General features: G+C 42.7%; 1 protein-coding gene across 9 annotated transcripts in view; it reads left to right on the forward strand.

Moving 5' to 3' along the window:
* The window catches only part of LOC147106137 (protein kinase C and casein kinase substrate in neurons protein 2-like), a 185,648-nt gene that overhangs the window by 117,815 nt on the left and 41,864 nt on the right, over positions 1–25,969 (forward strand). For all 9 annotated transcript variants that reach the window (XR_015081372.1, XM_086008952.1, XM_086008951.1 and 6 more), the window contains 5 exons: positions 7,411–7,530; positions 17,848–18,004; positions 22,504–22,739; positions 23,684–23,839; positions 25,761–25,933. Coding sequence is in view for 8 of the 9 variants with exons in the window: in XM_086008952.1 (XP_085865078.1) it covers positions 7,477–7,530; positions 17,848–18,004; positions 22,504–22,739; positions 23,684–23,839; positions 25,761–25,933 (776 nt within the window). In the remaining variant the exon portion in view is untranslated. The remainder of the gene's footprint in view (positions 1–7,410; positions 7,531–17,847; positions 18,005–22,503; positions 22,740–23,683; positions 23,840–25,760; positions 25,934–25,969) is intronic.

Below are 25,969 nucleotides of genomic sequence, written 5' to 3' on the forward strand. Positions count from 1 at the left end.
AATCAGCCAAACAGAAGAATGAAGTAAGGCACTTATTTAGTCCCAAAGCACTACACAGTTAACTAATTACTTTTCAAGTGTAGTTATTGTGTTGGCAAACACGACAGCCAATGATGTGCGCGCGTGCAAGGCCCCACAAACAGCATTGAAATAAGTAAACTTGTTACCAGATGCACTTTAAAAAAAAAAAAAAAAAAAAAATTTGTCCAGTTTCAAAATCTCATTTTTCCCATGCCCTCTGCCTTGAATAAACTTGATATTTTCATAGTTGATAATTGTATGACTTGGGTTTGGTTAGATGTCAAAATTCCCTTTCTCCAAAGGTTCATCATCTTTGAAATCCTGTGCCAGTTTAGACAAATAGAGATGATCCCAAGTTAATTAAAAATGAATTTGTTTGGCAAAGGTTTTGCTTTATTCTAATTCCCAAAGGATTGCATTATCCTGTAAAAATGTCACTGTATAGATTGGAATGTTCAGCACAGTGATGACCAAAGTCTTTGTTAATATAAGTAAAAACCAAAAATGCTGGTAATGCACAGCAGGCCCTTCAGCATCTATAGGAGAAAAGGCAGGGTAACATTTTGCATATAGGCACTGCATCAGAACTGGAAACTGAAAGCCCTCTTATGGTTTTCAGTTCTGATGAAGGACCCACTGCTAAACTTAAATCTGTCTATTCACTTTACCGATTCTTATGGATCTGCTGTATACGTCCAGCATTTTATATTTTATTTAAGATTTCTAGCCCTTGCAGTTTGTTCTTTGTATTTTGTCAGGTACAGCTCACTATTTCAAAGTGGCATATGATTTTTGGTCACATGCTAGGGTTGATTTTTGTTTAAACTGATGTGACGCACAAACTTCTAAGCCAGAGTTCGAACTCTTTTTTTCCATTCCTGTCTGGGATTCCAATTGAACAAGACATCTATAATTCCTGCTCCAGTAATGGAAACAGGAAGGAGGTGATGCAAGATGAAGTGGAAACTCTTAACAATAATTCAGCACGATTATGAGGAACAAAACAATTAGATGGAAAACTCAGCGTCTGTCGGGCCTGCATTTTGTACCAGCATACTGTGCACATTGAAGGAAAATCTTCCAAAAATTGTGGGTTTGATAAATGGCCATCATTGTCCTTCACAGATCAACCTATAAAATGGCGGCATATTTAAATGTTTTGAGCTTGAAGCAGTTTTATAATATGTAACCCATTTTGCCTGTTTACTGCTAAGAACATAAGAATTAGGAGCAGGAGTAGGCCATACAGCCCCTCAAGCCTGCTCCACCATTCAGCATGATCATGGCTGATCTTCGATCTCAACTCCATTTTCCTGCCCGATCCCCATGTCCCTTGGTTCCCCTAGAGTCCAAAAATCAATCTATCTCAGCCTTGAATCCAACGACTTTTCTATAATTCCTGCTCCAGTAATGGAAACAGGAAGGAGGTGATGCAAGATGAAGTGGAAACTCTAACAATAATACAGCACGATTATGAGGACTCCAACGACTCAGCATCCACAGACCTTTGGGGTAGAGAATTCCAAAGATTCACGGCCCTCTGAGTTAAGAAATTCCTCCTCATCTCAGTCTTAAATGGCCGTCCCCTTATCCTGAGACTATACCCCCAGTTCTAGACTCTCTAGCCAGGAGAAACAACCTCTCGGCATCTACCCTGTCAATCCCCATCAGAATCTATATGTTTCAATGAGATCACCTCTCATTCTTCTAAACTCCAGAGAGTATAGGCCCAATCTACTCAATAATTTGCATGATTTTGCTTTTACTGTGTTTTTGGGCTGGGGTTGGGAGTCCCAACTCTTTTTTAAACTAAACTTTTTCTGAATTTATAATGCGGACTACTATGCAGACTGTCTGCATATCGCTATGTCGAATAACTTCACCTATCTTGAATGTTTAATGAAGAACCACTTGATTTCCCATGGTGTTGCACAGTGGGGTGGGGGATGGTGAACTAAAACAGGCCTCATTATCTGCTTAGTTGCGTGGCTTGATTCCAAATGCCACGATTAACTGCTGATGGGGAGCAGTGTTTCAAATTAGGCCACTGTTCTGCTCTTAGTTGGGGGGGTGGGGGGGGGGGGTGGTATTGGCAGCATAAATTCTCCCATATGTTGAGGTGGAAGGCAGCGTATGTGTGCATACAAAAGAGGTGAGGTACAGCTTCCTGATGTTTCATTAATAAATACAGTGCCTGAGGCATACAGAATGTGTAGCTAAAGTATTGACTGACTGTCTGTATAAGCCTGAGACTAGAGGAGAAATATTGGAGGGGGAAACACCTGGGAAAAAAAAAAGTGGAGCAAAAAGCCTCAGAGCCTTGGTGTCTTTTACACTAACATAACAGCACATAATTAATGTAGAAAATACAGGATTTTACATAACTGGATATGGATTGAATTGGCCAACCTATTTCATTGTTTGCAGAAATATAATGCAAAAGGAAGAATTCTCCACTTAGTACAAAATGTACACTTATCGAAATGGAGCAGCTTGTACTCTGCAATTTTTACTGTCCACTTGGCTCATTGATACCGCTCACCTCCTTAGAGTTCAAGACCCACTCCCAGATTTCAGCACACAATTTAGGCTGACACTCCATTCAGTACAGAGGACTGCATTATTGGAGATGTCATCCTTTGGATGAGACAGTAAACCAACGTCCTATCTGCCTGTTCTGGCGGTCAGATGGATGTTTAAGATCTCATGGCACTATTTAAAGAAAAGCAGGGAGTCCTGACCAATGTTCTTACTTCAACACCACCAAAAACAGATTAACTGGTTAGCTAATTTCTTTTTGTGGGATCTTGCTTTGTGAAGATTGGTTTCTGCGTTTGCCAGATGAATTGTTTTGAGATGTTTATGAGAAATAAGATGAGATGCTGTGTAAATAGAAGTCCTTATTTTTTGAAGTGAACTGAAAGGCTTTTAAAGAGTTAATATTTTGTTCAGTTCTCTGAGGTTAACCAATTTGAGTCTGGTGTCTTTTTAGTTGCATGAACTCTTGGCTTTTATCCAAAGCAAATCGTATTCATGAGCAAATTGCGCTTTAGTAGCGCATCTCCAGTGGCAATGCTAGTTGATAATCTGGGATCTGGAGTGTTGTGTTTGTACCGCTACACACAACTACATAAAATAATAAAGCAGCAGAGACTGAGGCTAACTTCAAGTGATCTTTACTGGGTAACTGGAACTTCGGCACTGACTGTACAAATCGATACGCGTCTGTTATATACGCTCGCAACTAAGGATGTACATCCACAAAACAAAGTAGTCCCTTCAATGTTGTATACATTACATGGAGCATTGTTGTGATGTTTAGCTGCTAAACTGGCCTGTTCTTTTAAGGCCATTGTTCAAGTGCTGCTTGTAGGGAAGAGGTCTAAATAAGCAAATCTAGTTACTTGTAGCTGCTGGGGTTAATCCAAGGACAGTTGTATCTACTTGTAAATTTCAGGCTCTAATTCAGTGTGGCTTTCTTACATTTTTAAGATTGTTTTGCACCTGTAAGAAAGTGCGATGTCTCAACTATAATAGATGTATACTAGATGCAAGTCTTTTATGTCTAGATTATTCTGCTGTGTGTATGCCATTTAATCTTTTTCTGGAATTGAAACTGGCCAGACAAGCTGGATCATGAGAGTTATATGGAGCTGTATGTTGCAGCCTCTGCGTCACAGGCTGGTGGATGTATAGTTTGTGGCAGCAGCTGCAGTATAATGAATAAACTGAGCCTCAAGGCTACCTACAGCAAAGCCCTAGCTCAAGAATTACAACATTTCTGACAGCATAAGATTGTAAAACTAGAGAATGAGGCTTTGCATGTTAAATCTGCCTTTGCCATATGAAGGGAATGGGCCGGACTTTGCGCTGAGTGGCAAATGAACAGCGACAGCCATTCGTTAGACTTGCACTTGCCCATCGACTTTCTATGGGCTTTTGCATGGCAAGTTCCTGTCGGCCAACCATCCGAAAAGGGCATTGTGTGAACAGGACAAGCGACTGTGTATTTTCTTAACCAATTAGATTGAAGAATCGTTAATGAGCAGCGCAGAGTCTGAACCACAAAGTGTAAGTTGGAATATTGAATTCAATGTCAAATCAGGTACAAAAAGCAAAATGAAGAGAGGGAAAGAAAGATTGGATTGAGAGAGATAAAAGAGACAAAGAAAAAGTTTTTAAAAAAAATTTAAAACATTTTCTAAAAGATTTCCAACAATAATTAAAATCTGAAGGAATGAGACTCCACATTTGTAAAAGTTGTGCATAGTACACTGCTGGGAGTGTACTATAGACCCCCCCAAATAGTCAGAGGGAGATAGAAGAGCAAATATGTAGGCTAATTTCTGAGAAGTGCAAAAACAATAGGGCAGTAATAGGGGATTTCAACTACCCCAATATTAACTGGAATAGAATCAGTGTAAAAGCTATAGAGGGCGCAGAATTCTTAAAATACATTCAGGAGAACTTTTTAGCCATTACGTAGCAAGCCCAACAAGAGAGGGGGTGCGGTTCGGGACTTCGTTTTAGGGAATGAAGCTAGGCAGGGGAAAGGGGTATCAGCGGGAGATCATTTTGGTGGTAGTGATCATAATTCAGTTAGATTTAGCGTAGTTGTGGAAAAGGACAAAGATAGACCAGGAGTAAAAGTTCTCCATTGGGGAAAGGCCAATTTTACTAAGCTGAGATGTGATTTAGCAAAAGTGGACTAAAAACAGCTACTTGAAGGCAAATCCATGTCAGAGCAGTGGGAGGCCTTCAATGAGGAGATGGTGTGGGTTCAGAGCAAATATGTTCCCACAAAGAAAGAGCCCCCTGGATGTCAAGGGGCATACAGGGTAGGATAAGGCAAAAAAGGGAAGCTTATGTCAGATACCGAGAGCTAAATACTGCAGAAAGCCTAGAGGAATGTAGAAAGTGCAGTGGTGAAATTAAAAAAGGAAATTAGGAAAGCAAAGAGGGGGCATGAAAAAATATTGGCAAATATCAAGGAAAACCCAAAGATGTTTTATAAATACATAAAGAGCAAGAGCATAACTGAGGAAAGAGTAGGGCCTATTAGAGACCAAAAAGGTAACCTGTGTATGGAGGTGGAAGACGTGGGTTTGGTTCTTAATGAACACTTTGCAGAAGAGAGGGATGACGTAGATATTGTAGCTAAGGAGGAGGAGTGTGAAATATTAGATGAGATAAACATAGTGAGAGAGGAAGTATTCAGGGGTTTATCATCTTTGAAAGTCGATAAATCACCAGGCCTGGATGAAATGTATCCCAGGCTGTTAAGAGAAGCAAGGAAGGAAATAGCGGAGGCTCTGACCATCATTTTCAGTTTAATCAAGGACAGTCAGCATGGATTTGTTCAAGGAAGGTCGTGTCTGACTAACTTGGATTGAATTTTTTGAGGAGGTAAAACAGAGGTTTGATGAGGGTAGCGTATTTGATGTAGTCTACATCGATTTTAGAAAGGCTTTAGACCAGGTCCCACATGGCAGGTTGGTCAAAAAAGCAAAAGCCCATGGGATCCAATGGAAAGTGGCGAGCTGGATCCAAAATTGGTTCAGTAGCTGGAAGCAAAGGTAATGGTCGACGGGTGTTTTTATGACTGGAAGACTGTTTCTAGTGGGGTTCCGCAGGGCTCGGTACAAGGTCCCTCACTTTTTGTGGTATATATCGATGATTTAGACTTCAATGTAGGGGGCATGACTGTTTGCAGATGATACAAAAATTGGCTGTGTGGTTGATAGTGAGGAAGAAAGCTGTAGACTGCAGGAAGATATCAATGGACTGGTCAGGTTGGCAGTAAAGTGGCAAATGGAATTCAATCCGGAGGAGTATGAGGAAATGCATTTGGGGAGGGGAAGCAAGGGAATACACAATAAATGGTAGGATACTGCGAAGTGTAGCGGAACAGATGGACCTTGGAGTGCATGTCCACAGATTCCTGAAGGTAGCAGGACAGGTAGATAAGGTGGTTAAGAAGGCATAGGGGATACTTTCCTTTATTAGCCAACAAGGCATAGAATATAAGAGCATGAGGTTATGCTTGAACTGTATAAAACACTAGTTAGGCTACAGCTAGAATACTGCGTACAGTTCTGGTCACCACATTACAGGAAATATATGATTGCACTAGAGAGGGTACACAGGATATTTACGAGGAAGTTGGCAGGACTGGAGAATTTTAGCTATGAGGAAAGATTGGATAGGCTGGGTCTGTTTCCCTTGGAACAGAGGAGGCTGAGGGGAGACTTGATTGAGGTGCATAAAATTGAGGGGCCTAGATAAGAGTGGCTAGGAAGGACCTATTTCCCTTGGCAGGGAGGTCAATAACCAAGGGACATAAATTCAAAGTAATTGGTAGAAGTAAAGGGAATTAAGGGTTACGGGGAGCGGGCAGGAATTTGGACATGAGTCTAGGTTCGGATCGGACATGGCCCTGTGGGTAGCGGAGCGGGCCCAGGGGCCGTGTAGCCTGATCCTGCTCCTATTTCGTGTGTCTAATTCTGTTAGATTCAGGAGATGGTTCTGTGATAGTAGATTGGCGGTTAGGATCAGATCAGCCATGATCTTATTAAATGGCGGAGCAGGCTCGAGGGGCCGATTGGCCTACTCCTGCTCCTATTTCTTATGTTCTTATGATTAGAGGGTAGTTGAGAACTTTTTTCACCCAGAGGGTGGTGGTGGTCTGGAGCTCACTGCCTGAAAGAGTGGTAGAGGCAGAAACCCTCATCATATTTAAAAAGTACTTGGATATGCACCTGAAGTGCCGTAACCTACAAGGCTACGGACCAAGAGCTGGAAAGTGGGATTAGGCCGGATAGCTCTTTTTCAGCCAGCACAGACACGATGGGCCGAATGGTGGTCTCCTGTGCTGTAAATTTCAATGAGTCTATGAAGTTAATTTTAAGCGCCAGAGTGGTTGTTTGATAGTAATTAAGACTTATCACACCGTTAAAAGGGCAGTTAGACTGGAATGGAGAATCCCCAACCTTTTCTGGCGCGATTAGTCCCTATCTATGAGGCAAGTACAGCAACTTCACACCGTTCAATACATTTGAAAGGGGAGCCAGACGGCAAGGTGCTGTTTTTGGGATGTTTTTGGAGGAGCAGGGCATCTTGGACAGCAAATTCCAGATTACCGTGTTTAACTGCACATGTGTGATTGTCAGAAGTTGCTGTCGTGTTTCCACGTAAATAACTGTGAGCACTGTTCGCCTCATCGATTATTTTTTACAGCAAAATCCAGCCCAGTGTGTTTACTTCCTGATCAAGTAATTCCAACTTTACTTCAGAGATGATGAAAATCTCATTGTCAGATATGTTAGAAAAATTAATCACTCTGTTGCTTTGTGTGATGTTTCCACTAATACATATTTTTCACTTTTTTAGCTTTGAAGATCTCTAACTGCCAGCTCTGGTGAACGGTTGACCTGCAGGAACACTCTAAGCACAGTCATGTCATATGACGATTCAGTTGTGATTGAAGCACCCAGTGATAGCTTCTGGGAGGTATGGTTGAATTGCTGCCTTCCTTGTATTTTAGCCTACAATTTTTCCTACATTTTGATTTGCCTGGTTCAGTTTGCAAAATGTGTGTATCAAAGCTATACATTTTTTTCTTAATGTGTGTTTAAAAAAAGTAACGGATGGGATAAGCAAAAGCATTATTAATTACCAGTATTGCACTGGATAAGGATTTCATACCAAAATTTGTGCATCAAAAGGATTTATGCCTTTTGGAGAAAACTTACATCCTTAAACTGTGAAGGAGTGGTAAATGTGTATAAGGCAAAGGGCAACCTGTTGCTATTGAGGAAGACATTGCAAAGTTTTTGTGATTTGTCGTTCTGTTCAGCCATATTTACATAGTGGCTGAACAGAAAATGTATTCCTTTTCTAGTACTAAGTCTAATCTAATTGTTTTCTTAAGTGTTACCCAAGTCAACCCCATGGTGCATTAGGTTGCTTTTTATTGCTAAAATGTTTTAAAGCACTGTATAGCATAAGTTTACTTGCGCACAAAGAACAGAAAGCACAGCCGATCAGTAGTGTTTCAAGAGAGAAAAATATGTTACAAAAGCATCATCTTTTGTTATTAGTGCTGTTACATTGCAGCTTCGCTTCAAGCATAACATTTGTAGTTGTTGGGTAGTGGGAGCCGGGTGGGGTGCAGAGGAGAGACTATGCATCAGTATTTGGAAATTTCAAGCTGCTTTAGGAGCTCCCAAAACAGCACTGCGGCAACTTTATGGCAGTTTTCTTTTTCAGTTTGTAAGTTTAAAGCTCCCGTTATTTTTCTCCTCAGTTTTATTGAATAGATTTGTAGCCATATGTGCACTGATTGAACCTTTAGTTCACATTGTACTTGGTTTAAACCACATTTTTAGAGTTACATTATTCTTCTCTTCTCATCCCGTATGGGAGAGCAGTATTGTGGTGGTTTAATCTAGCTGTGCCAAAATGATGGAAGTGAACACTCCAGTGTGGCATCATAAGGTAGCCTGATGGTAAATAAAATGGCCCAGAAATTGCTGAAAAAACTATGGTGAATTCACGGTGCTCGCCATTATTAGTTTGTAAAAATCCAGCAATTTGTAGTGAAGCAGCGATACGCCATGAGTTCTGATTCTCCACAATTGTTGGACAATTTGCCATTCACCTTGACAAAATCGAAAAAAACGGCAACCTCGCCGTGCGCCTCTCCATTGAAATTAATTGCATGTCATGAAATTGCTGGATTTGAGCCGTAAATGCAGATTCATTTCACCACTGCCATTTATGGCCGATAATTCATGTCATAAGGATCCTGTTAATTACATGATTTATGGTCCTGACATTCCTGGCCCACAAGGAAACCATAATAAATTTGTAAAAATAAAACTTAGCTTGTTGGGCCTCTTCTGGCCCTGAATCCAACTGCCAGCAGCTTTCCCCGGCAGATCTGGCACTCCGCAAGAGTTGCGCAACTGGGTGTTAAAATTGTAGCATCATGGGACCCCGAGTATTTGAGGCCCTCGCCAATATGGGGCGAGTGTCGTACACCTCCTGAAACCTAGAAGTTAAATTGGCGATGAGAGTGTGGCACGCACGGGGAGGCAAGTACTCTGCTCCAATGTTCCCTATAAGCTGCTCTTTGTTCTGCATGGCCTGTTTCTTTTATTGCGCGCGGTCCCTTTAAATTTCTGCACATGCACGGTATTTGCAATGTAAAAGCCGGTGAGCGGCCTGTGCAGGACCTTTCCCATTACTGCGCAGCCGCGCCACTTAGAGGGAATATTGCTCTGCTCCTAGCTTGACCACCTGCACGCCCTGTTCTCAAAGGACTGCAGTAACATCCAATCAATGTACAGCACTACAGTGACACCTGGCCAGCACAGCGCCATCTAATGATAAGATACTGAAATTACTTTATACAAATGCACCATATCCCGTTTGGCACTTTATCACCCTCCACCAATCAAGCTCACCGTGTCGCAGTCCTCCAACCTACACTTACCATATTGCATTCTCTCAGCTGCACTCACCATATCCCATTCCCCAACTCAACTTTGAAATTCCCTGGTCCCAAAGCAGACCTCAACAGCTACTATTGACCTCTGCTCTCCTCAACTGAGGGGGTAGAGGGAATGAACCAGAGTTCTCTTCTGCAGTCACTATCCAGCTACCCCTGCTGAAATTATACATTTCTGGATGTTTAAAAACAGGATTGGCTTGACTGTGATGCTCATACAGTTGAATGAACTGATGACACTGACCGTCCACAGTTCAAACCTGAATAACAGTCACCTGGGTCTTCCAATGTCTTTCCTCATTCCCAGAATTTGACTGCAGTTATTGTTTATGCAGTCTCTGTAGCCATCTTTTGATTCATATTTCAATGCAAGCTGGAAAAAACTCAAAAAACAAATTTAAAGAATTTTGGAAAGTTTGCATTGAATACAACTACATTTGGATAAATTGAAAATTGTAATCTAGTAATAGATCACTCGGGTAAGAAATAGTGAAGAGAGTATGTTGGAATTAAATGGAGAGACAGCATCAAGAAGTCATTTTGAAGTATTAAGAAACACTTTATCACACTTCATCAGTCAAGCTCACCATATCCCAGTCTTCCAACCTGCACTCACCATATTGCATTCTCTCACCTGCACTCGCCATATCCCATTCCCCAACTCGACTTTGAAATAACTCGGACTGCCTAATGAACGGAGGAGAAGCAATCTCAATAATAAATATGTCAATAATATTGCTGTAGTAATTAATACTTAAAATAGATTTGAAGGACAATTACTTTTTTGTGGAAATTCAAATAACAAAACTATGGTTGCCATTTTGCAACATACCAGAAGAAAGTATCTTTTAAGCCACAGTTTGCTCTTGGCTGAATAGGAGAAAAGAACAGAAACCACTCCAGTTGGAGGAAACTTCAGCAAACACTTTCACCTTCTGAAGGGCACATGGAAAGTCTTTAATGATACGATATTGCCAGAGGTACAACTTTGACCTTTTTAAGTGGAATGTGCAATTCCAGTACTGTACTTTGATGTGTACTTGCATCCCTGCTGCTAGAGCATATTTCATTTACTGCTGACTGATCAAGGTCTAGGTCACCAACCAAGTTTGATATCAGATACAGTATTTAAATGATCACATACACGTGAAAAGAGAAGATGCAGGAAAACATCACAGTTCATTTCCTGAATTCCTGCTCTGCGTTAATAGATCTCCTAAAATACAAGTTCAGTACAATTTAGCTGCAGTGATATTTCAAAGAGCAGTTTTAGCATTACAATAACATTTTGGAAGGCTCTGTTCTGTAAATACATCATTGTAAATGTGAAGCTTATGGTAAAAAATTATATTGCAACAAAGTGTTGAGAAACCAAAGATGTGCGGGTTAGGTTGATTGGCTATGATAAATTGACCCTTAGTGTTAGGGGGATTAAATACATGGGGTTACAGGGATAGGGTGGGATATGTGTTGGTGTAGGGGTTACGGGGATCGGGTGGGATATGTGTCGGTGCAGGCTCGATGGGCCGAAATGGCCTCTATCTGCACTGTGGGGTTTCTGTGATTCTGTGAAACACATGGTAATATAAAATATCATGTGTTTTTCAACACCTTGTAGACCGTTCAGAATATTGGCCTGCGTGTTTTAATCTGTATTATGAAGTGCTAAATTTGCCTTGCAACTTGCGTCATCTGGAAGTAGTACAACAATGAAAATGTTCACTTACTTCATTTGTGTATTTGGCAAGACTTCAGGGAAGTTAAAACGGTTGGGGGAGTGTCATTAACCTTGAAAAAGAAACAAAGCCCTCAGTTGAAATACAGCAAATAAACCGTGTCTGCACAGTGTTTTTTTGTAGTCAGATCAATACAGCCCTACCCCGTAGTTATAGCTCTTGGATAAGTACAGAAAAATGTTAGAAAAACACAGCAAATCCATCAACATCAAAAAAAGAAAAGATAGGTTTAAGTTTTGGATATAGAGCCTTGGTAGATTGAAATGTTAATTTAAAAGAGTACAGGGAAAGGGCGGGGAATAGCAACTTCAGAAAGCCAGCATGGGTACGATGGGCAGAATGACCCCCTTCTATGCTGTAAAATTCGATGGACCAAGGTTATGTGAGGTGATTTTTTTTTTCAGCAACTGGTTACTTGACAGGTGAAGTTTACAGTGTAAACTGGAGCTTGCACATTCCTTCCTGGGTAATTGAATTAATTTCTTGCTGGACAGAACCACACAACATCATGAAGGCTTTAATCAGTCTTGTCCTTTATGCTGCATAGAGGTAAAATTGCAAAACAAAAAGTTCAGGAAATATTTGAGATAAAAGGAAAAGTCATAACTGCTGAAAATGAGCAGCAGATTAATTAGCTTATGACAGAGGAAGAAAGTTTAACATTTCAGGGGTGACCCTTCCACTGAACTGTTCTGATGAAGGGTTTTAACCAAAATGTCGACCTTTATTGCTCCTTTGAATGTTAATCCAGCTGCAGCACATTTTCAGCTCTTATTAAATATTGTATAAATTCACCAGTTCCTGCTATTGTATATTTTGTGTGTAGATGGTCGATTGCTCAGTTAAATGAACTAGACTCCACTAGTGCCAGCACCCCTCTAACGCCTCACCCAAAAGGCCATGTCTCATGTGTGAGCCTGGACAGGCTATTCAACCATGATTGGGCAATACAGCCAAACCTGATCTTGCCTGCCGAGGACATACATTACCCAGTAGGAGTCACTTGTCTGCAATCAGGAACAGTTACCCTAACTGATTACTTCACTCTCTCACTTCCCAGAAATGGTGAAGCTAGTTGCAGTGCACTTTCTGCTGCCCTGGCTGGGACCAGCTAACTCCACACAGAATGGAGATCAAACCTGGGTCCTCATAGCCTATGTGACTCAATACCACATCAATTGTTGCTTTGGTGGAGCTGAATTGCCCATCTTAATCCTTTTTTTGTTAAATATTTCTATGCTTCCCTTCACACTCCTTCATGCCCCAGTAATTCATCATTATTTTCTGCAAAGAAAGCAATCACTCATCAGCCTCGGTGACACTTAAAATAAGATTAACATAAGCTGATAAGGCTGCAGAGTGTTATTGGTAGTGTTCGCCGTAGCTCATCACTTTTAATCCACCAAAATATTTTGAAAGGTCATGTGGTAAACCACTGTATTGTATATTGCCACCTCTGGGTGGCGCTGTGTATGGAGGCATGCCTCAGCTGACTCCACCCACCACTGTGTGGGTTTCGTTCAGACTTGTTCAGTCACTCACGAAGAAGCATGGTCTCTTCTTAGCTAATAAAAGCCTTATTCATCTCTTCTTTCGACTCATCATCTCTTCTTCGACTCATCACCTTTTATGAAGTAATTGATAAGCGTATCAATTTTATTAGCTAAAAGTTAAATGGCGACACCTGAGGAGCAACAACAGCAACGGATACAGCAGACATTGCTGAGAGCCCTCAGACCACCACGCCTGGACCTCGACCCTCAAGATGTGGGTGCATCAGCCAAGTTTGAACACTGGCTGAGCTGCTTTGAATCCTTCCTCGCAATCTCACAGGTTACAGAGGAGGATCACAAACTGAAAATTTTGACCGCCCAGGTGAGCCATCAAGTATATATGCTAATCCGGGACTCTAATACGTACGTGGCGGCCCTCGAGCTACTAAAAGGGCAATATACGCGCCCAGTGAACACAATTTACGCCCGACACCTCTTGGGATCCCGCAGGCAGCAACCGGGAGAATCGGTAGGGGCATTTGCACGGGCGCTACTGGCACTCTGCAGAGACTGCGATTGTAAAGCGGTAACGGCTGTGGAGCACGCGCAGGGACTCGCCTGTGATGCCTTCGTCAGGGGCCTCCAGTCAGACCACACCCGGCAGAGACTGCTAGAAAGCAAGGAACCCGACCTGAAGACGGCCATTGCCCTTGCGCTCTCGTTAGAGGAGGCCCACCGAAACCTCGAGGCATACCCCCGTAACGGCGCCGAGACATGGCAATCGAAACCGTGGGACGCGGGACCGCCGCCCCCGGCACCAACCGCTGCAGCGACCCAACCGAGACAGCAGCCTCCGGTAAGAACTGCTTCGATGCCCAGTAACCAGGCCCAAAAATGCTATTTCTGTGGCCAGTTAAAACATCCCAGAGCGCACTGCCCAGCTAAGACAGCTACCTGCTCGGGCTGCGGGAAGAAAGGCCATTACGCTAACGCCTGCAAGGGGAAGCCAGCCAGCAGCGCAGCGTGCGGGCCGTGGGAGCAGCCATCTTATCCGCCATTTTGTGTACCCCCGGCCGCATGGCATCCGCCGCCATCGTATCCAACGCACTCAACCGCCATTTCGTCACCGGAACCGACCACCGTCTCGGCGGATGACTATAGTGACTCACTAAGCCACATACTGGCCTCCGTGACGCTGGATCAAGGCCACCCTCACCATCTATCCAGCTCCATGATGGATATCGCGGTAAACGGCCGTGCCACCAGTTGCCTGATCGACAGCGGGAGCACAGAGAGTTTCGTCCACCCCGACATGGTACGTAGCCACTCCCTCACGATTCTGCCAACGCACCATCGCATTTCTATGGCGTCCAAGTCCCAGTCAATGGACATCAGCGGCTACTGTGTGGTGACCCTGTCAGTAGGGGGCACTGAATATCAAAAATTTAAACTGCTAGTCCTGCCCCGTCTTTGCGCTGCCGTCCTGCTAGGGTTGGATTTTCAGTGCCACCTTAAGAGTGTCACACTAGCATACGGTGGACCCCTCCCCCCACTCACAGTCTGCAACCAACAACTTTTAAATCGCCCGCTGCAAACCACCTGCAGCCTTTCCACATTAAAAGTCCCCCCCCCTCCCCTGTTCGCTAACCTCACCCGCGACTGTAAACCCATCGCTACCAAAAGCAGGCGGTACAGTGCCGGGGACAGAGCTTTTATCAGCTCTGAGGTGGAGCGGCTCTTGAAGGAGGGCATTATCGAAGGTAGCACTAGCCCCTGGCGAGCCCAGGTTGTAGTCGTTAAAACCACTGCAAAACGCCGCATGGTAATCGACTACAGCCAAACCATAAACCGGTACACCCAGCTGGACGCGTACCCCCTCCCTCGCATATCTGATATGGTCAATCAGATTGCGCAATACAAAGTATTCTCCACCATCGACCTTAAGTCAGCGTACCACCAGCTGCCCATCCGCCGTGAGGACCGCCAGTATACTGCCTTCGAGGCAAACGGCCGCCTCTACCACTTCCTTAGGGTCCCCTTCGGCGTCACCAACGGGGTTTCGGTCTTCCAAAGGGAGATGGACCGAATGGTTGACCAGAACGCGCTGCGGGCAACCTTCCCCTATTTGGATAACGTCACCATCTGCGGCCACGACCAGCAGGACCACGACGTTAATCTAGCAAATTTCCTCCGTACGGCCCAACGGCTGAACCTAACGTACAATAAGGAAAAATGTATGTTTCACACCAAGCGCCTGGCCATCCTCGGCTGCGTGGTGGAGAACGGAGTCATCGGGCCCGACCCCGACAGAATGCGCCCCCTAATGGAGCTACCCCTTCCCCACTGCCAAAAAGCACTGAAGAGATGCCTGGGGTTTTTCTCCTACGCCCAGTGGGTGCCCCTCTATGCAGACAAAGCCAGGCCCCTCATCAAAGCCACCTCCTTCCCCCTGACACCAGAGGCGTGTGCAGCCTTCACTCTTATCAAGAACGATATCGCGAAGGCCGCAATGCACGCGGTGGATGAGTCCATCCCCTTCCAAGTGGAGAGCGATGCCTCCGACTTCGCCCTAGCCGCGACCCTTAACCAGGCGGGCAGACCCGTGGCCTTTTTCTCAAGGACCCTCCAGGGCCCTGAGACGAGACACTCCTCCGTCGAAAAGGAGGCCCAGGCTATTGTAGAAGCGGTGCGTCACTGGAGGCATTACCTGGCCGGGAAACGATTTACCCTGCTCACTGACCAGCGTTCAGTAGCTTTTATGTTTAATAATAAGCAGAGGGGTAAAATCAAGAACGACAAGATCTTGAGGTGGAGAATCGAACTCTCCACCTACAATTATGATATCTTGTAGCGGCCAGGGAAACTCAATGAGCCCCCAGATGCCCTATCACGTGGTACATGCGCCAACGCGCAGAGTGATAGGCTGCAGTCCCTCCACAATGACCTCTGCCACCCGGGGGTCACCAGGTTTTTCCATTTTATCAAATCCCGTAACCTGCCCTACTCCATCGAGGAGGTCAGGACCATGACCAAGAGCTGCCAAATCTGCGCCGAGTGCAAACCGCACTTCTATAGGCCGGACAGAGCAAGCCTGATCAAGGCCACCCGCCCCTTCGAACGCCTGAGCGTCGATTTTAAAGGGCCCCTCCCCTCCGCTGACCGCAATGTGTACTTCCTCAACATAGTTGATGAGTACTCCCGTTTCCCCTTTGCCATCCCTTGCCCAGACATGACCAGTACCACGGTCATCAAGTGTCTGAATGACATCTTCGCTCTGTTCGGGTTCCCCAGCTATATACATAGCGACAGGGGCTCATCGTTCATGAGCGACGAACTTCGGCAGTACCTGCTAACAAGAGGTATCGCCACGAGCAGGACCACCAGTTACAACCCCCGGGGGAACGGCCAGGTGGAAAGGGAGAACGCGACGGTTTGGAAGGCAGTCCTCTTAGCACTAAAATCTAAGGGCCTTCCGACCTCCCGCTGGCAGGAGGTCCTCCCTGCAGCGCTTCACTCCATTCGGTCACTGCTTTGTACTGCCACTAATGCGACCCCTCATGAGAAAATGTTCATTTTCCCCCGGAAGTCTACATCGGGAACCTCGCTACCGGCATGGTTGACTTCTCCTGGGCCCGTCCTACTGCGGAGGCACGTGAGGACGCATAAAACGGACCCCCTGGTCGAGCGGGTGCACCTCCTACACGCCAACCCCCAGTATGCCTGGGTGACATACCCAGACGGGCGGGAGGACACGGTCTCCATACGAGATCTCGCACCCTCGGGTACCCCTGAATTACCACCGTTATCCCCCTTACCACCGTTATCCCCCTTACCACTGTTATCCCCCACCACCCCTCCCAACCCAACCCCTGCAGACGGCATGCCAAAGCCCCAGGAATCTTCGCCAACCACCCAGACACCAGACCCGACGTCGGATGCTGCAACACCACCGCCGCCACCACGACGATCAGGACGTCAGACAAGGCCTCCTGATAGACTTAACTTGTAGTACCCTTCACCCCGCCGGACTTCACATTAAACAAGGGGTGAATGTGGTAAACCACTGTATTGTATATTGCCACCTCTGGGTGGCGCTGTGTATGGAGGCATGCCTCAGCTGACTCCACCCACCACTGTGTGGGTTTCGTTCAGACTTGTTCAGTCACTCACGAAGAAGCATGGTCTCTTCTTAGCTAATAAAAGCCTTATTCATCTCTTCTTTCGACTCATCATCTCTTCTTCGACTCATCACCTTTTATGAAGTAATTGATAAGCGTATCAGGTCATTTAAAAGCAACTCTGTCAAACTGAAGAATTACATCAGAGTACTCTAGAAAAGAGGATTTGTTGGACACAAATCAATAGCATTCATCTGATATGATTGGTAAAACCAGGATTTAAAATGCAATGTTTATATAATTAATAAAATTTCTGTCATATTTATTCCTTTGCAATAGCTCGGTTAACTGCATTGCACTATTTGCTGGAGTCAAAACTTTTTTTAAGCACATATCTTAAAACGAAGGAGACATTCAGAACCAAATCATCATGGCCATCAGTCTCTCAGATAAGACGTTGAACCGAGGCCCCCTCAGGTGTACGTAAAAGATCCCATGGCACTATTTAAAGAACAGCAGCCAATTTGTGCACAGCAAGGTTCCACAAACAGCAATAAGCTAATGACCAGATACATTTTTTTTTTGTGATGCTGGTTAAGAGATAAATATTGGCCAGAAAACCAGGGAGAAGACCTCCCCTACTCTTCTTCGAAATAGTGCTATTGAATCTGTTGCGCCCACCTGAGAAGGCAGACAGGGGCTTCGGTTTAACATCTCATCCGAAAGATAGCACCTCCAAAGGTGCAGCACTCACTCAGTACTGCACTGGAGTGGGGCATGATCCCACAGTCTTCTGATTGAGGCAAGAGTGCTACCACTGATCCAAGGCTGACCCCTTACAGTGCTAACTTGATACAATTAGCTGTTTCGTTTTCATAGCAATTAGCAATATTTTGCAGTGCAGTAAACTAACATCCATAATTTTTACTAAATGCTATTAATGATCTATTTTCCCTTGATATATATAGGTTGGGAATTATAAGCGCACTGTAAAGCGCTTTGATGATGGTCATAGACTCTGTAATGACCTCATGAATTGCCTCCATGAGCGTGCTCGGATAGAGAAAAGTTATGCTCAACAACTTACAGAATGGGCCAAGAGGTGGAAACAACTGTTAGAAAAAGGTAAAAGTGTTGACTTTCTGCCCTATCATTATTTACATCAAAAGATCCTGAAAAGGCTTTATTTGTCAATTAAAGCTATACATTACTTCCATATTTCTTGGTTTGAAAGATTTCTCATTTGAAACTTGTTTATGCTAGTAATATCAATGCAATCCGTGCGGAATTGGCCGAACTAGCACAAAAGATTGGAGAATTTTAAACATGAGTTACACCCAAAACCACTTGCGTTCGTGTTTCCACAATCTTTTGCGCTGGTTCAAGATTTAGTTCGCCCGAATCAGGCCCTGCTCACAAACTGGCCACACCCCCAGGTCGAAATTGCAAGCTTCCGCCGATTACACTGGTTCAGGAAGGCTCCTCAAAAGTGCGCACAGGCACTAGTGGGAACGTTTTTAAAGTTTTTCATATAAAACAATATTTAATTTACTAAAACAGACTAGTGTACACTAATGAAACTATTAAATGGTTCAGTATAGCTTTTTTGAAAAGTCATTTTCAGTGATTTAAATCAGGTTACTCAGGTGGAGGACTGGGTACCCTTATTAAAAAATACTTATTTTTGGTGATTAAATCCATTTTCAGCTGTATTGATAAAACTGCACTAGGTTACCACTCTTAAATATGGTGTGGAGATGCCGGAGTTGGACTGGGGTGGACAAATGTAAGAAGTCACACAACACCAGGTTATAGTCCAACAGTTTTATTTGAAATCACAAGCTTTCGGAGTCACCTGACGAAGGAGCAGCGCTCCGAAAGCTTGTGATTTCAAATAAAACTGTTGGACTATAACCTGGTGTTGTGTGACTTCTTACTCTTAAATATATGAAAGAATACATTTTAATGGAAAGAAAAAAAAGAAACAAATAATGTTCTATTGTGCTGGTTCATTGAAGATTTTACGTTTGTGATTATGCAATTGAATTTTATCAGAAACTTGAACTGTAACCTAACCAGTGCAATTTCGAGTGCATTTTGGGCGCAATTTTCCGACTGCATCCAAAGTGGAAACTCTACCCCATGTTGTTATACAGATTTGTTATACAGATTTAGTTACCTAACAGTTCCCTTTCTCAACTTCTGTAAATATTCAATGAAGGATAGATTAGAAATCAACATTGCTTGAAAATGTCCTTTTTCCCTATGATTTGAATAAAAGTGTTCTACAGTGGGTTTGAATGGTACTATAAAGGCTTTTCAGCAATTTTGAGGATTCACACCATTTTGGTACATTTTACAGTTATTAAAAAGAAAGAAAGGCCTTGCATTTCTATAGCACCTTTCTCATCCAAAGTTCTCGTTGGGTAACCCTAAGGGTTTTTCTTTGACAGGAATGAACCTGGAGTTGACTAACTTGGACAGTTTTAATTAAAGATAATTACATTTTGGGTAATATTAAGCATCAATCACATATATTGTCTTGCTTTGTCAATTTTTATATTAATCTAAGTTTTTATGTTTCTGTGTAATGCACAATGTAAGTGGTAATGCAAATGAATCTCTTAAGCATGTGCATGGTATTTCCACTGCAGCTAACCAATTTGCCATGGAGTTGGGAGCATTCTGGCTTAGAATCGTAGCTCTTATAGCACAGAAGGAGGCAATTCGGCCCATCATGTCTGTACCGGCTCTTTGAAAGAGTTATCTAGTTAGTCCCACACCCCCTCTTTCCCCATAGCCCTGCGATTTTTTTCCCCTTCACGTATTTATCTAATCCCTTTTGAAAGTTACTATTGAATCTTTCATCACCCTTTCAGGCAGTGCATTCCAGATCATAACGCACTGCATAAAAAAATGTCCCCATCATAACATGTCAAGCACGAGTCACTGAAGGTGAAGGGCACCCACATAAAAATCACCTCCGCAGAGATATAGAACAGAGCACAGAAAACATGTAGAGAAATATATTCAGGACCATAGGGAAATGGAATAATTATACAGTCCTGATATGCAGTTTCCAACATCTTACGAGCTGGGATCCTAAAATCAAAGCATTTTCTCAGAATCGCTGAGGCACTGGATGATGGCAAAGATCAGATATTCAGATCATTGAAATTATTATCTGGCGGGATTTTCTCAGGCCCTGTGGGTATTTATTGGTGTTATCGGGCGGGATTTTCTCCGGCCCTGTGGGTATTTATCCGTGATTATTGGTGTTATCGGGCAGGATTTTCCCAGGCCCTGTGCTTCTCTGCAGTGTTGGCCATTTTTAAACCTGCTTTTAAAGTTTTGAAGAGGGCCCTAAAAATTTCTCTCTATCACATGACAGTGCCCTAAATATGCAAAAAAACAAGTTTAAAAAAAAATAAAATACCCAGCTTCAAATAGTTTTAAAATTTGCAATAGATAAAATTATTTGGTCAGACAAAAAAAATGAACCGCCAGGTAAGAAACAAAATACTCCCTCTCGCCATTAAAGTAATACTTTTTGCTTTGCAGGAAACTTTACTGACTGAATGCTTAACACCTAAACCTATTATATTTAGAAAATTAAATGGATTAGTATGAACAAAAGGTAAAATGCTCCAGATATTGGAAATCTGGTAGCATCCGTCAATAAAACAGAAGTCAGTTGATGTTTGTGGTATAAATTGTTCCTCAAAACTATTCTGAGGAAGGGTTTATACATCAAATGCCAACTGACTCGTGTTTTCTCGACGGTTGCTGCTGACCTGCTGGATTTTTATAGTGTTTTCTGTTTTTGTTTTAAATGGATTAATAGTTATGCTTAAAAATGTCCAGATACACTTGTTCTACATCAATTTGTTCTGCTCACAGTTTTTACGCTGTAAAGTAGATTATCAGCCAATCCAGCAGTTCAGTCCTGCAGCAGTTGATTACAGTTGCTAACTGAAGCCTTGATAATGAGTCAACACTATTCATTGCCCCTGGGGCAAAGAACACTCCAGTATAGTACTCCCCTTGGGTTGGCTACTGCTCTCTTTGATATCAACAGCAAATATAAATGAAGGAAGCCAATTGGTACTTCTGTCTAAAAGTTACTTTCTGTATATTACGTCAGCATAAATATACTGGTTTGAATGAGGGAGTTGTATTGCACCTTCCACCAAGATGAAGTTATTAATGCTTGTGACAATGCGATGAAATATTACTTTAGTCTTTCTCTACAATAAAATACTGCTGTGCTGTATGTGTTTAAATGCATCAATAATGATGTCCCTAACAAAATGTCATGTTCAAAGTTTTCTTTCAGTGTATAAGACTTGGAAAAAGGCAGATTTGAAATAATTTTACATCACAACATGCAATTATTTTCACCTATTATTTAAATGAGGGAAACCTTACATTATGGGTATATTCAGTGACGCCACACTGCTGACATGAAGTCTCACTCAGTGAAATTGGCCACAAGTATTAATCTTTCAGTATAAATAAAATCAGTTTTGTGATAAACAGTGAGTTGCTTCTCAGGCTGTTACACCAGTAATACAGTACCAGAAAGGATGGAACAGTGCATTGGAGCACCAACATATGCTGTATCATAGCATTGCATTATGTAGGTTTGATTTCCTCCTCATGCCATTGAGTTTTCAACTTTTAAAATGCCACTATGGGAAATGAAACTCAGGAGAGTTGTCACTTAACCTCTGACATGCAACTCCTAATAGCTGGTTCAGAGTGCCATTGACAGAAACTGTGGAGGTTGGCCACCTGCATCATCATCATCAATGAATGTCATGTCAACCAAAGAGATTGGAGAGAAAATGGGGATCTTTAAAGCCCTCACAAAACTTGCAACAAATATCGCACTTAAATTTGAAACACCTTCATCTTTGTTGAGGATAGAGAAAATAGTCTGCTGCAGCAGTTGATATTTGTCTTTTAAAAATTAAAGCTTCAAGTTGATATTTTGATACCAGTTTGCAAGATGAAAGTGAGAGGAGGTGAATTGGTATCAGTTGAGATAATTTGTCAGTTTTCATTTTAAATGATCTCCCTTGCACTGTCAACTCAAGAGTGGAGGCTTGGGAGCTAGATTTCTGCCTCCCTTCTTGGTCAAGTCCTACCTAGTTCTAACTTTCTAAGCAGTTGACACCTGGTACCCAGGATAGCGAATAACTGCTGATTTGTATAATACACCGAGAGCTGCTGACTCATAAAGCAGCAAGCTAATGTAAGCAGATGCGATTTTAGATTTTCTTTACTTCAAAGTTTGGAGAATTCATGTATTTTTCCATAGACCGCGTGGAGGCAGTACTTTGTGTCATGAACTCTACTTCTTCTCTTGCCACCCCGTGATATTTTCCTTTTAAATTAGAGGTCGAAGTAGAATTGACCCTTCTCCAGATTACATTCTTGTCCTTTCTATTCAAATCATTGACTTTTTGCATTTGTTATAAAAATATAAATTTTAATGTAATAAAATTGAAGTTAAGTTAAATGTGGATAATGGATAATATTTTGGGAAATTGCTTGGAATAACCAATATAATTCATACAAGTATTTGAACCTGCATGTCTGTTAACTTGCGATCTTTGCAGGACCACAGTACGGAACTCTAGAGAAAGCATGGATATCATTAATGACTGAAGCAGAAAAAGTCAGTGAGCTGCACCTGGAGGTCAAGAGCGCAGTGATGAATGAAGACTTTGAAAAAGTCAAGAACTGGCAGAAGGAAGCCTACCACAAGCAAATGATGGCAGGCTTCAAAGAAACAAAGGAGGCAGATGATGGATTCCGTAAGGCACAGAAACCCTGGGCCAAAAAAATGAAGGAGGTAGGGAGTAACAGATGATCTGTCAAAGTTAAACTGGTAAATGTTGGTATTACGCGAATCTTTCCAAATACGTTCTAGGCAACACATTTGAAGTGAATTTCTAGGTTTAATTCAAAGTGTCATGGGAGGTTCTGAGCGAAGGCCAAAAGAAGAGAAAATCAAAGATCTTTCATCTCCAATCTGGCCACAGAGCGACGAAGTATCAAATGTGATTTATCTCCAGATGGCACTGTTTCTAAGGGAAATTGGCAGAGGACTGGTAGCAAGTTTCTTGTCCATTCTCTTGGCTAGGAGAGGTGCAGGGAAAGTGATCGTGCATTCAAGCTCCACAAGTTTAGGATCGGTGCAAAGCTGAATCCACTTTACACTAATGTAAATTGAGTGTAAAGGCCCAAACTGACTCTGAAGCAGAATGACACCCCTTGCTCCTCCAGTGTCAGATTTGGCCCTGACTTTAGATTAAATTACACTATAGCTGCAGTATCAGTGTAAAGTGAAACCACTTTGCATCAACACTACAGTTGCAGTGTGAATGCACCCAAAAAGGAGAAAAAACCTTTAAAAGGAGACATTTCCCAAGCCAAAAAAAAAGTTTGTTTTAGTGTTTTGATAGGGTGAAATGAAGTAAATAGAATGGGAGGAGGCTCGTGTTTCTGTGCTGTAAATTCAATGTAATTCTAGTGGTAACTTGTCATTAAAGGAAAAGAGTGCAAGAATTCTTTAAAAACAGAACGGAAATATTAAAAGTAATTGCCACACAGTTTTATGTGTTGCCAGACATAATTTGACCAGTACTACAATTTATTACTCTATGTTTGCCAAATGTGTCCTTTTACAGCTGGCCTATCTTTTATATTTCTTGGTAATTCAGGAGCCTTACCTTCCAGGTTGTAAAAAAGGAAAGTCTCATTCCAATCAATACATATTTCTTTTCCTTTTTTGAGGTGGAAGCTGCCAAAAAGGCCTATCATGCAGCTTGTAAAGAAGAGAAATTGGCAATATCCAGGGAATCGACCAGCAAAGCTGATTCAAATGTGAATCCAGAACAACTAAAGAAACTGCTGGATAAAGCAGAAAAATCTAAGCAGGATGTCCAAAAGGTAAAACTATTTTATGTATTCTGAAACTATCCAGCGATGACAAAATGGGTGACACAGTAGAATGCACAACCACTTACGTTACATAGATTGTACTGCCATGTAATGAATGGATATGCAGAATTGCAGAAAAATATATATTCTGGCATTCATGGGACAACCAAATGATAACGGAAACCTCTGAGGGTAAAGCGGGAATGCTACGCCCTGCTGGGCTGAGTCTCCCAGCACCTGTGCTGAGAGTGAATATAGATACAAGGGTAGAAATTAGGATTGACAAGCATTGAATCAGAACTACGTTCACACAATCCCAGCCCAGTTGACTCTGCAAAGTCCTTCTCAGTAACATCTGGACACTGGTGTCCTGTGTAAAAATAGTGCACACAGGAATGTAATAAGAGCTTAACATTCTCTCGCTACATTCCTGTGTGTATTATTTTTACACAGACATTAACCCATACGTTGTGAAATTGAATTCAGTAAATCTGGTAGTAGTTTATGGGCTGGCACCAGGAAAAATGACCAACAGAGCTGCTGGATTGTTTTATAAACCCAAATGGTTCTCTAATGTCCTTCAGGGAAGGAAACCTGTTATCCCTACCTGGTCTAGTGTTTGTGACTCCAGTCTCATAATGTGTGGTTGACTCTGAAGTGGCCTAACGAGCCATTCAGTTATTAAAAATGGCTGTAGACCACAATCATAAGAAAAATATCAGACTGATCCACTTAACATGACCCAGACAATGGATCAGAATTAGATTCAGACAAGCCCAGCCCAGTTGACTCTGCCGAGCCCTCCGCTGCAACATCTGGGCATTGGTGTCCAAATTGGAAGAACTGTCCCACAATCAAGTCAAGCCTCAGTCTGACCCAGACCCCTCCATCACCATCCCTGGGTTTGTCCTGTCTGAGGCAGGATAGGCTCACCAAAGGTGGGGGCACAGTAATATACAGTCAATCAGGTAGGCTTGGCTCTGGGAATCCTCAACCTTGATTCTAGACCCCATGAATTCTTGTGGCTTCAGGTCAAGCAAGGCCAAACCCCCCCCCCCCCCTGCTTATTCTATCTATTACCCCCACCTGCCCAACTGATGAACCAGAACTCCTTCACGTTGGAGGAAGCAAGGGCACAGAATATTCTGTGGGCCAGGTACTTCACATCTACCAACAAAAGTGGCTCGGTAGTCCATCGCTGGCCAAGTCCTGAAGGACATAGCTGGACCTGCATTAGGTGGTAAAGGAAGTACAGGAAACTCTCGATTTACCGGCACCTAAATAACCGGCAATCTCTGTTAACCGGCAAAATTCAGGAGTAGGTTCAGGTAAGTTTTACTTCATATTAGTGGCCGTTCCTGGAGCTGTGGCTGTGTAATCGGGTTTCTGCACTTGTTGCTAAGCAACAGGAATGCTTGGTCTGTGGCCGGGGTTCCTGCAGCTGTTGCTAAGCAACAGGGAAGCCTAGATTTGTTGCTGTGTATGGAGCTCTCGTACCTTTTAAACTATACCTCTCTGTAATCCGTACTTTTTGATAAACCGGCACCACACCGGTCCCGTCGGTGCCAGATAAAAAAGAGTTTCCTGTAATGTGCATAACTTCGTCCTCATCATCTACCTGTTGCAGACACGCCTGTCCATGGTAACATTAGCAGGAGTGACTACCAAACAGAGCTTTAAGATTATATGATTCTATTTGGAAATTAAAGATTATCATCCATTCTCTTTTACCTGCGATGTTAAATGCTGCATGAAAAAACAGTTAAAAAAAATATGGTTTGTTTGTTACAATAGAAATACATTGTTCTATGTGAAAATATTGCAAGCTAGTCAGTGCTTTGAGTCCTGCTTATGTGTTTCATAAATCATACTGTTTGGAATATGGTGCATCAGCTGATGTGGATTTCACAACTGGTTTCTTACTTTCTAGACAAAGGAAAAGTATGAGAAAAATCTAGATGAATTGAATAAGTCCACACCGCAATATATCGAAAACATGGAGCAAGTCTTTGAGCAGTGTCAGCAGTTTGAAAACAAACGACTAGATTTCTTTCAAGAGGTCCTTTTGGAGGTTAAGCAACATCTTGACCTTTCTGCCACCAGGTAAAAAATATGTATGTTTGTTGTGAAGTATGTGGA

This window comes from Somniosus microcephalus, chromosome 16, assembly GCF_052327205.1.
Source record: "Somniosus microcephalus isolate GS21.2 chromosome 16, FLI_Smic_1.0, whole genome shotgun sequence".
Lineage (NCBI taxonomy): Eukaryota > Metazoa > Chordata > Chondrichthyes > Squaliformes > Somniosidae > Somniosus > Somniosus microcephalus.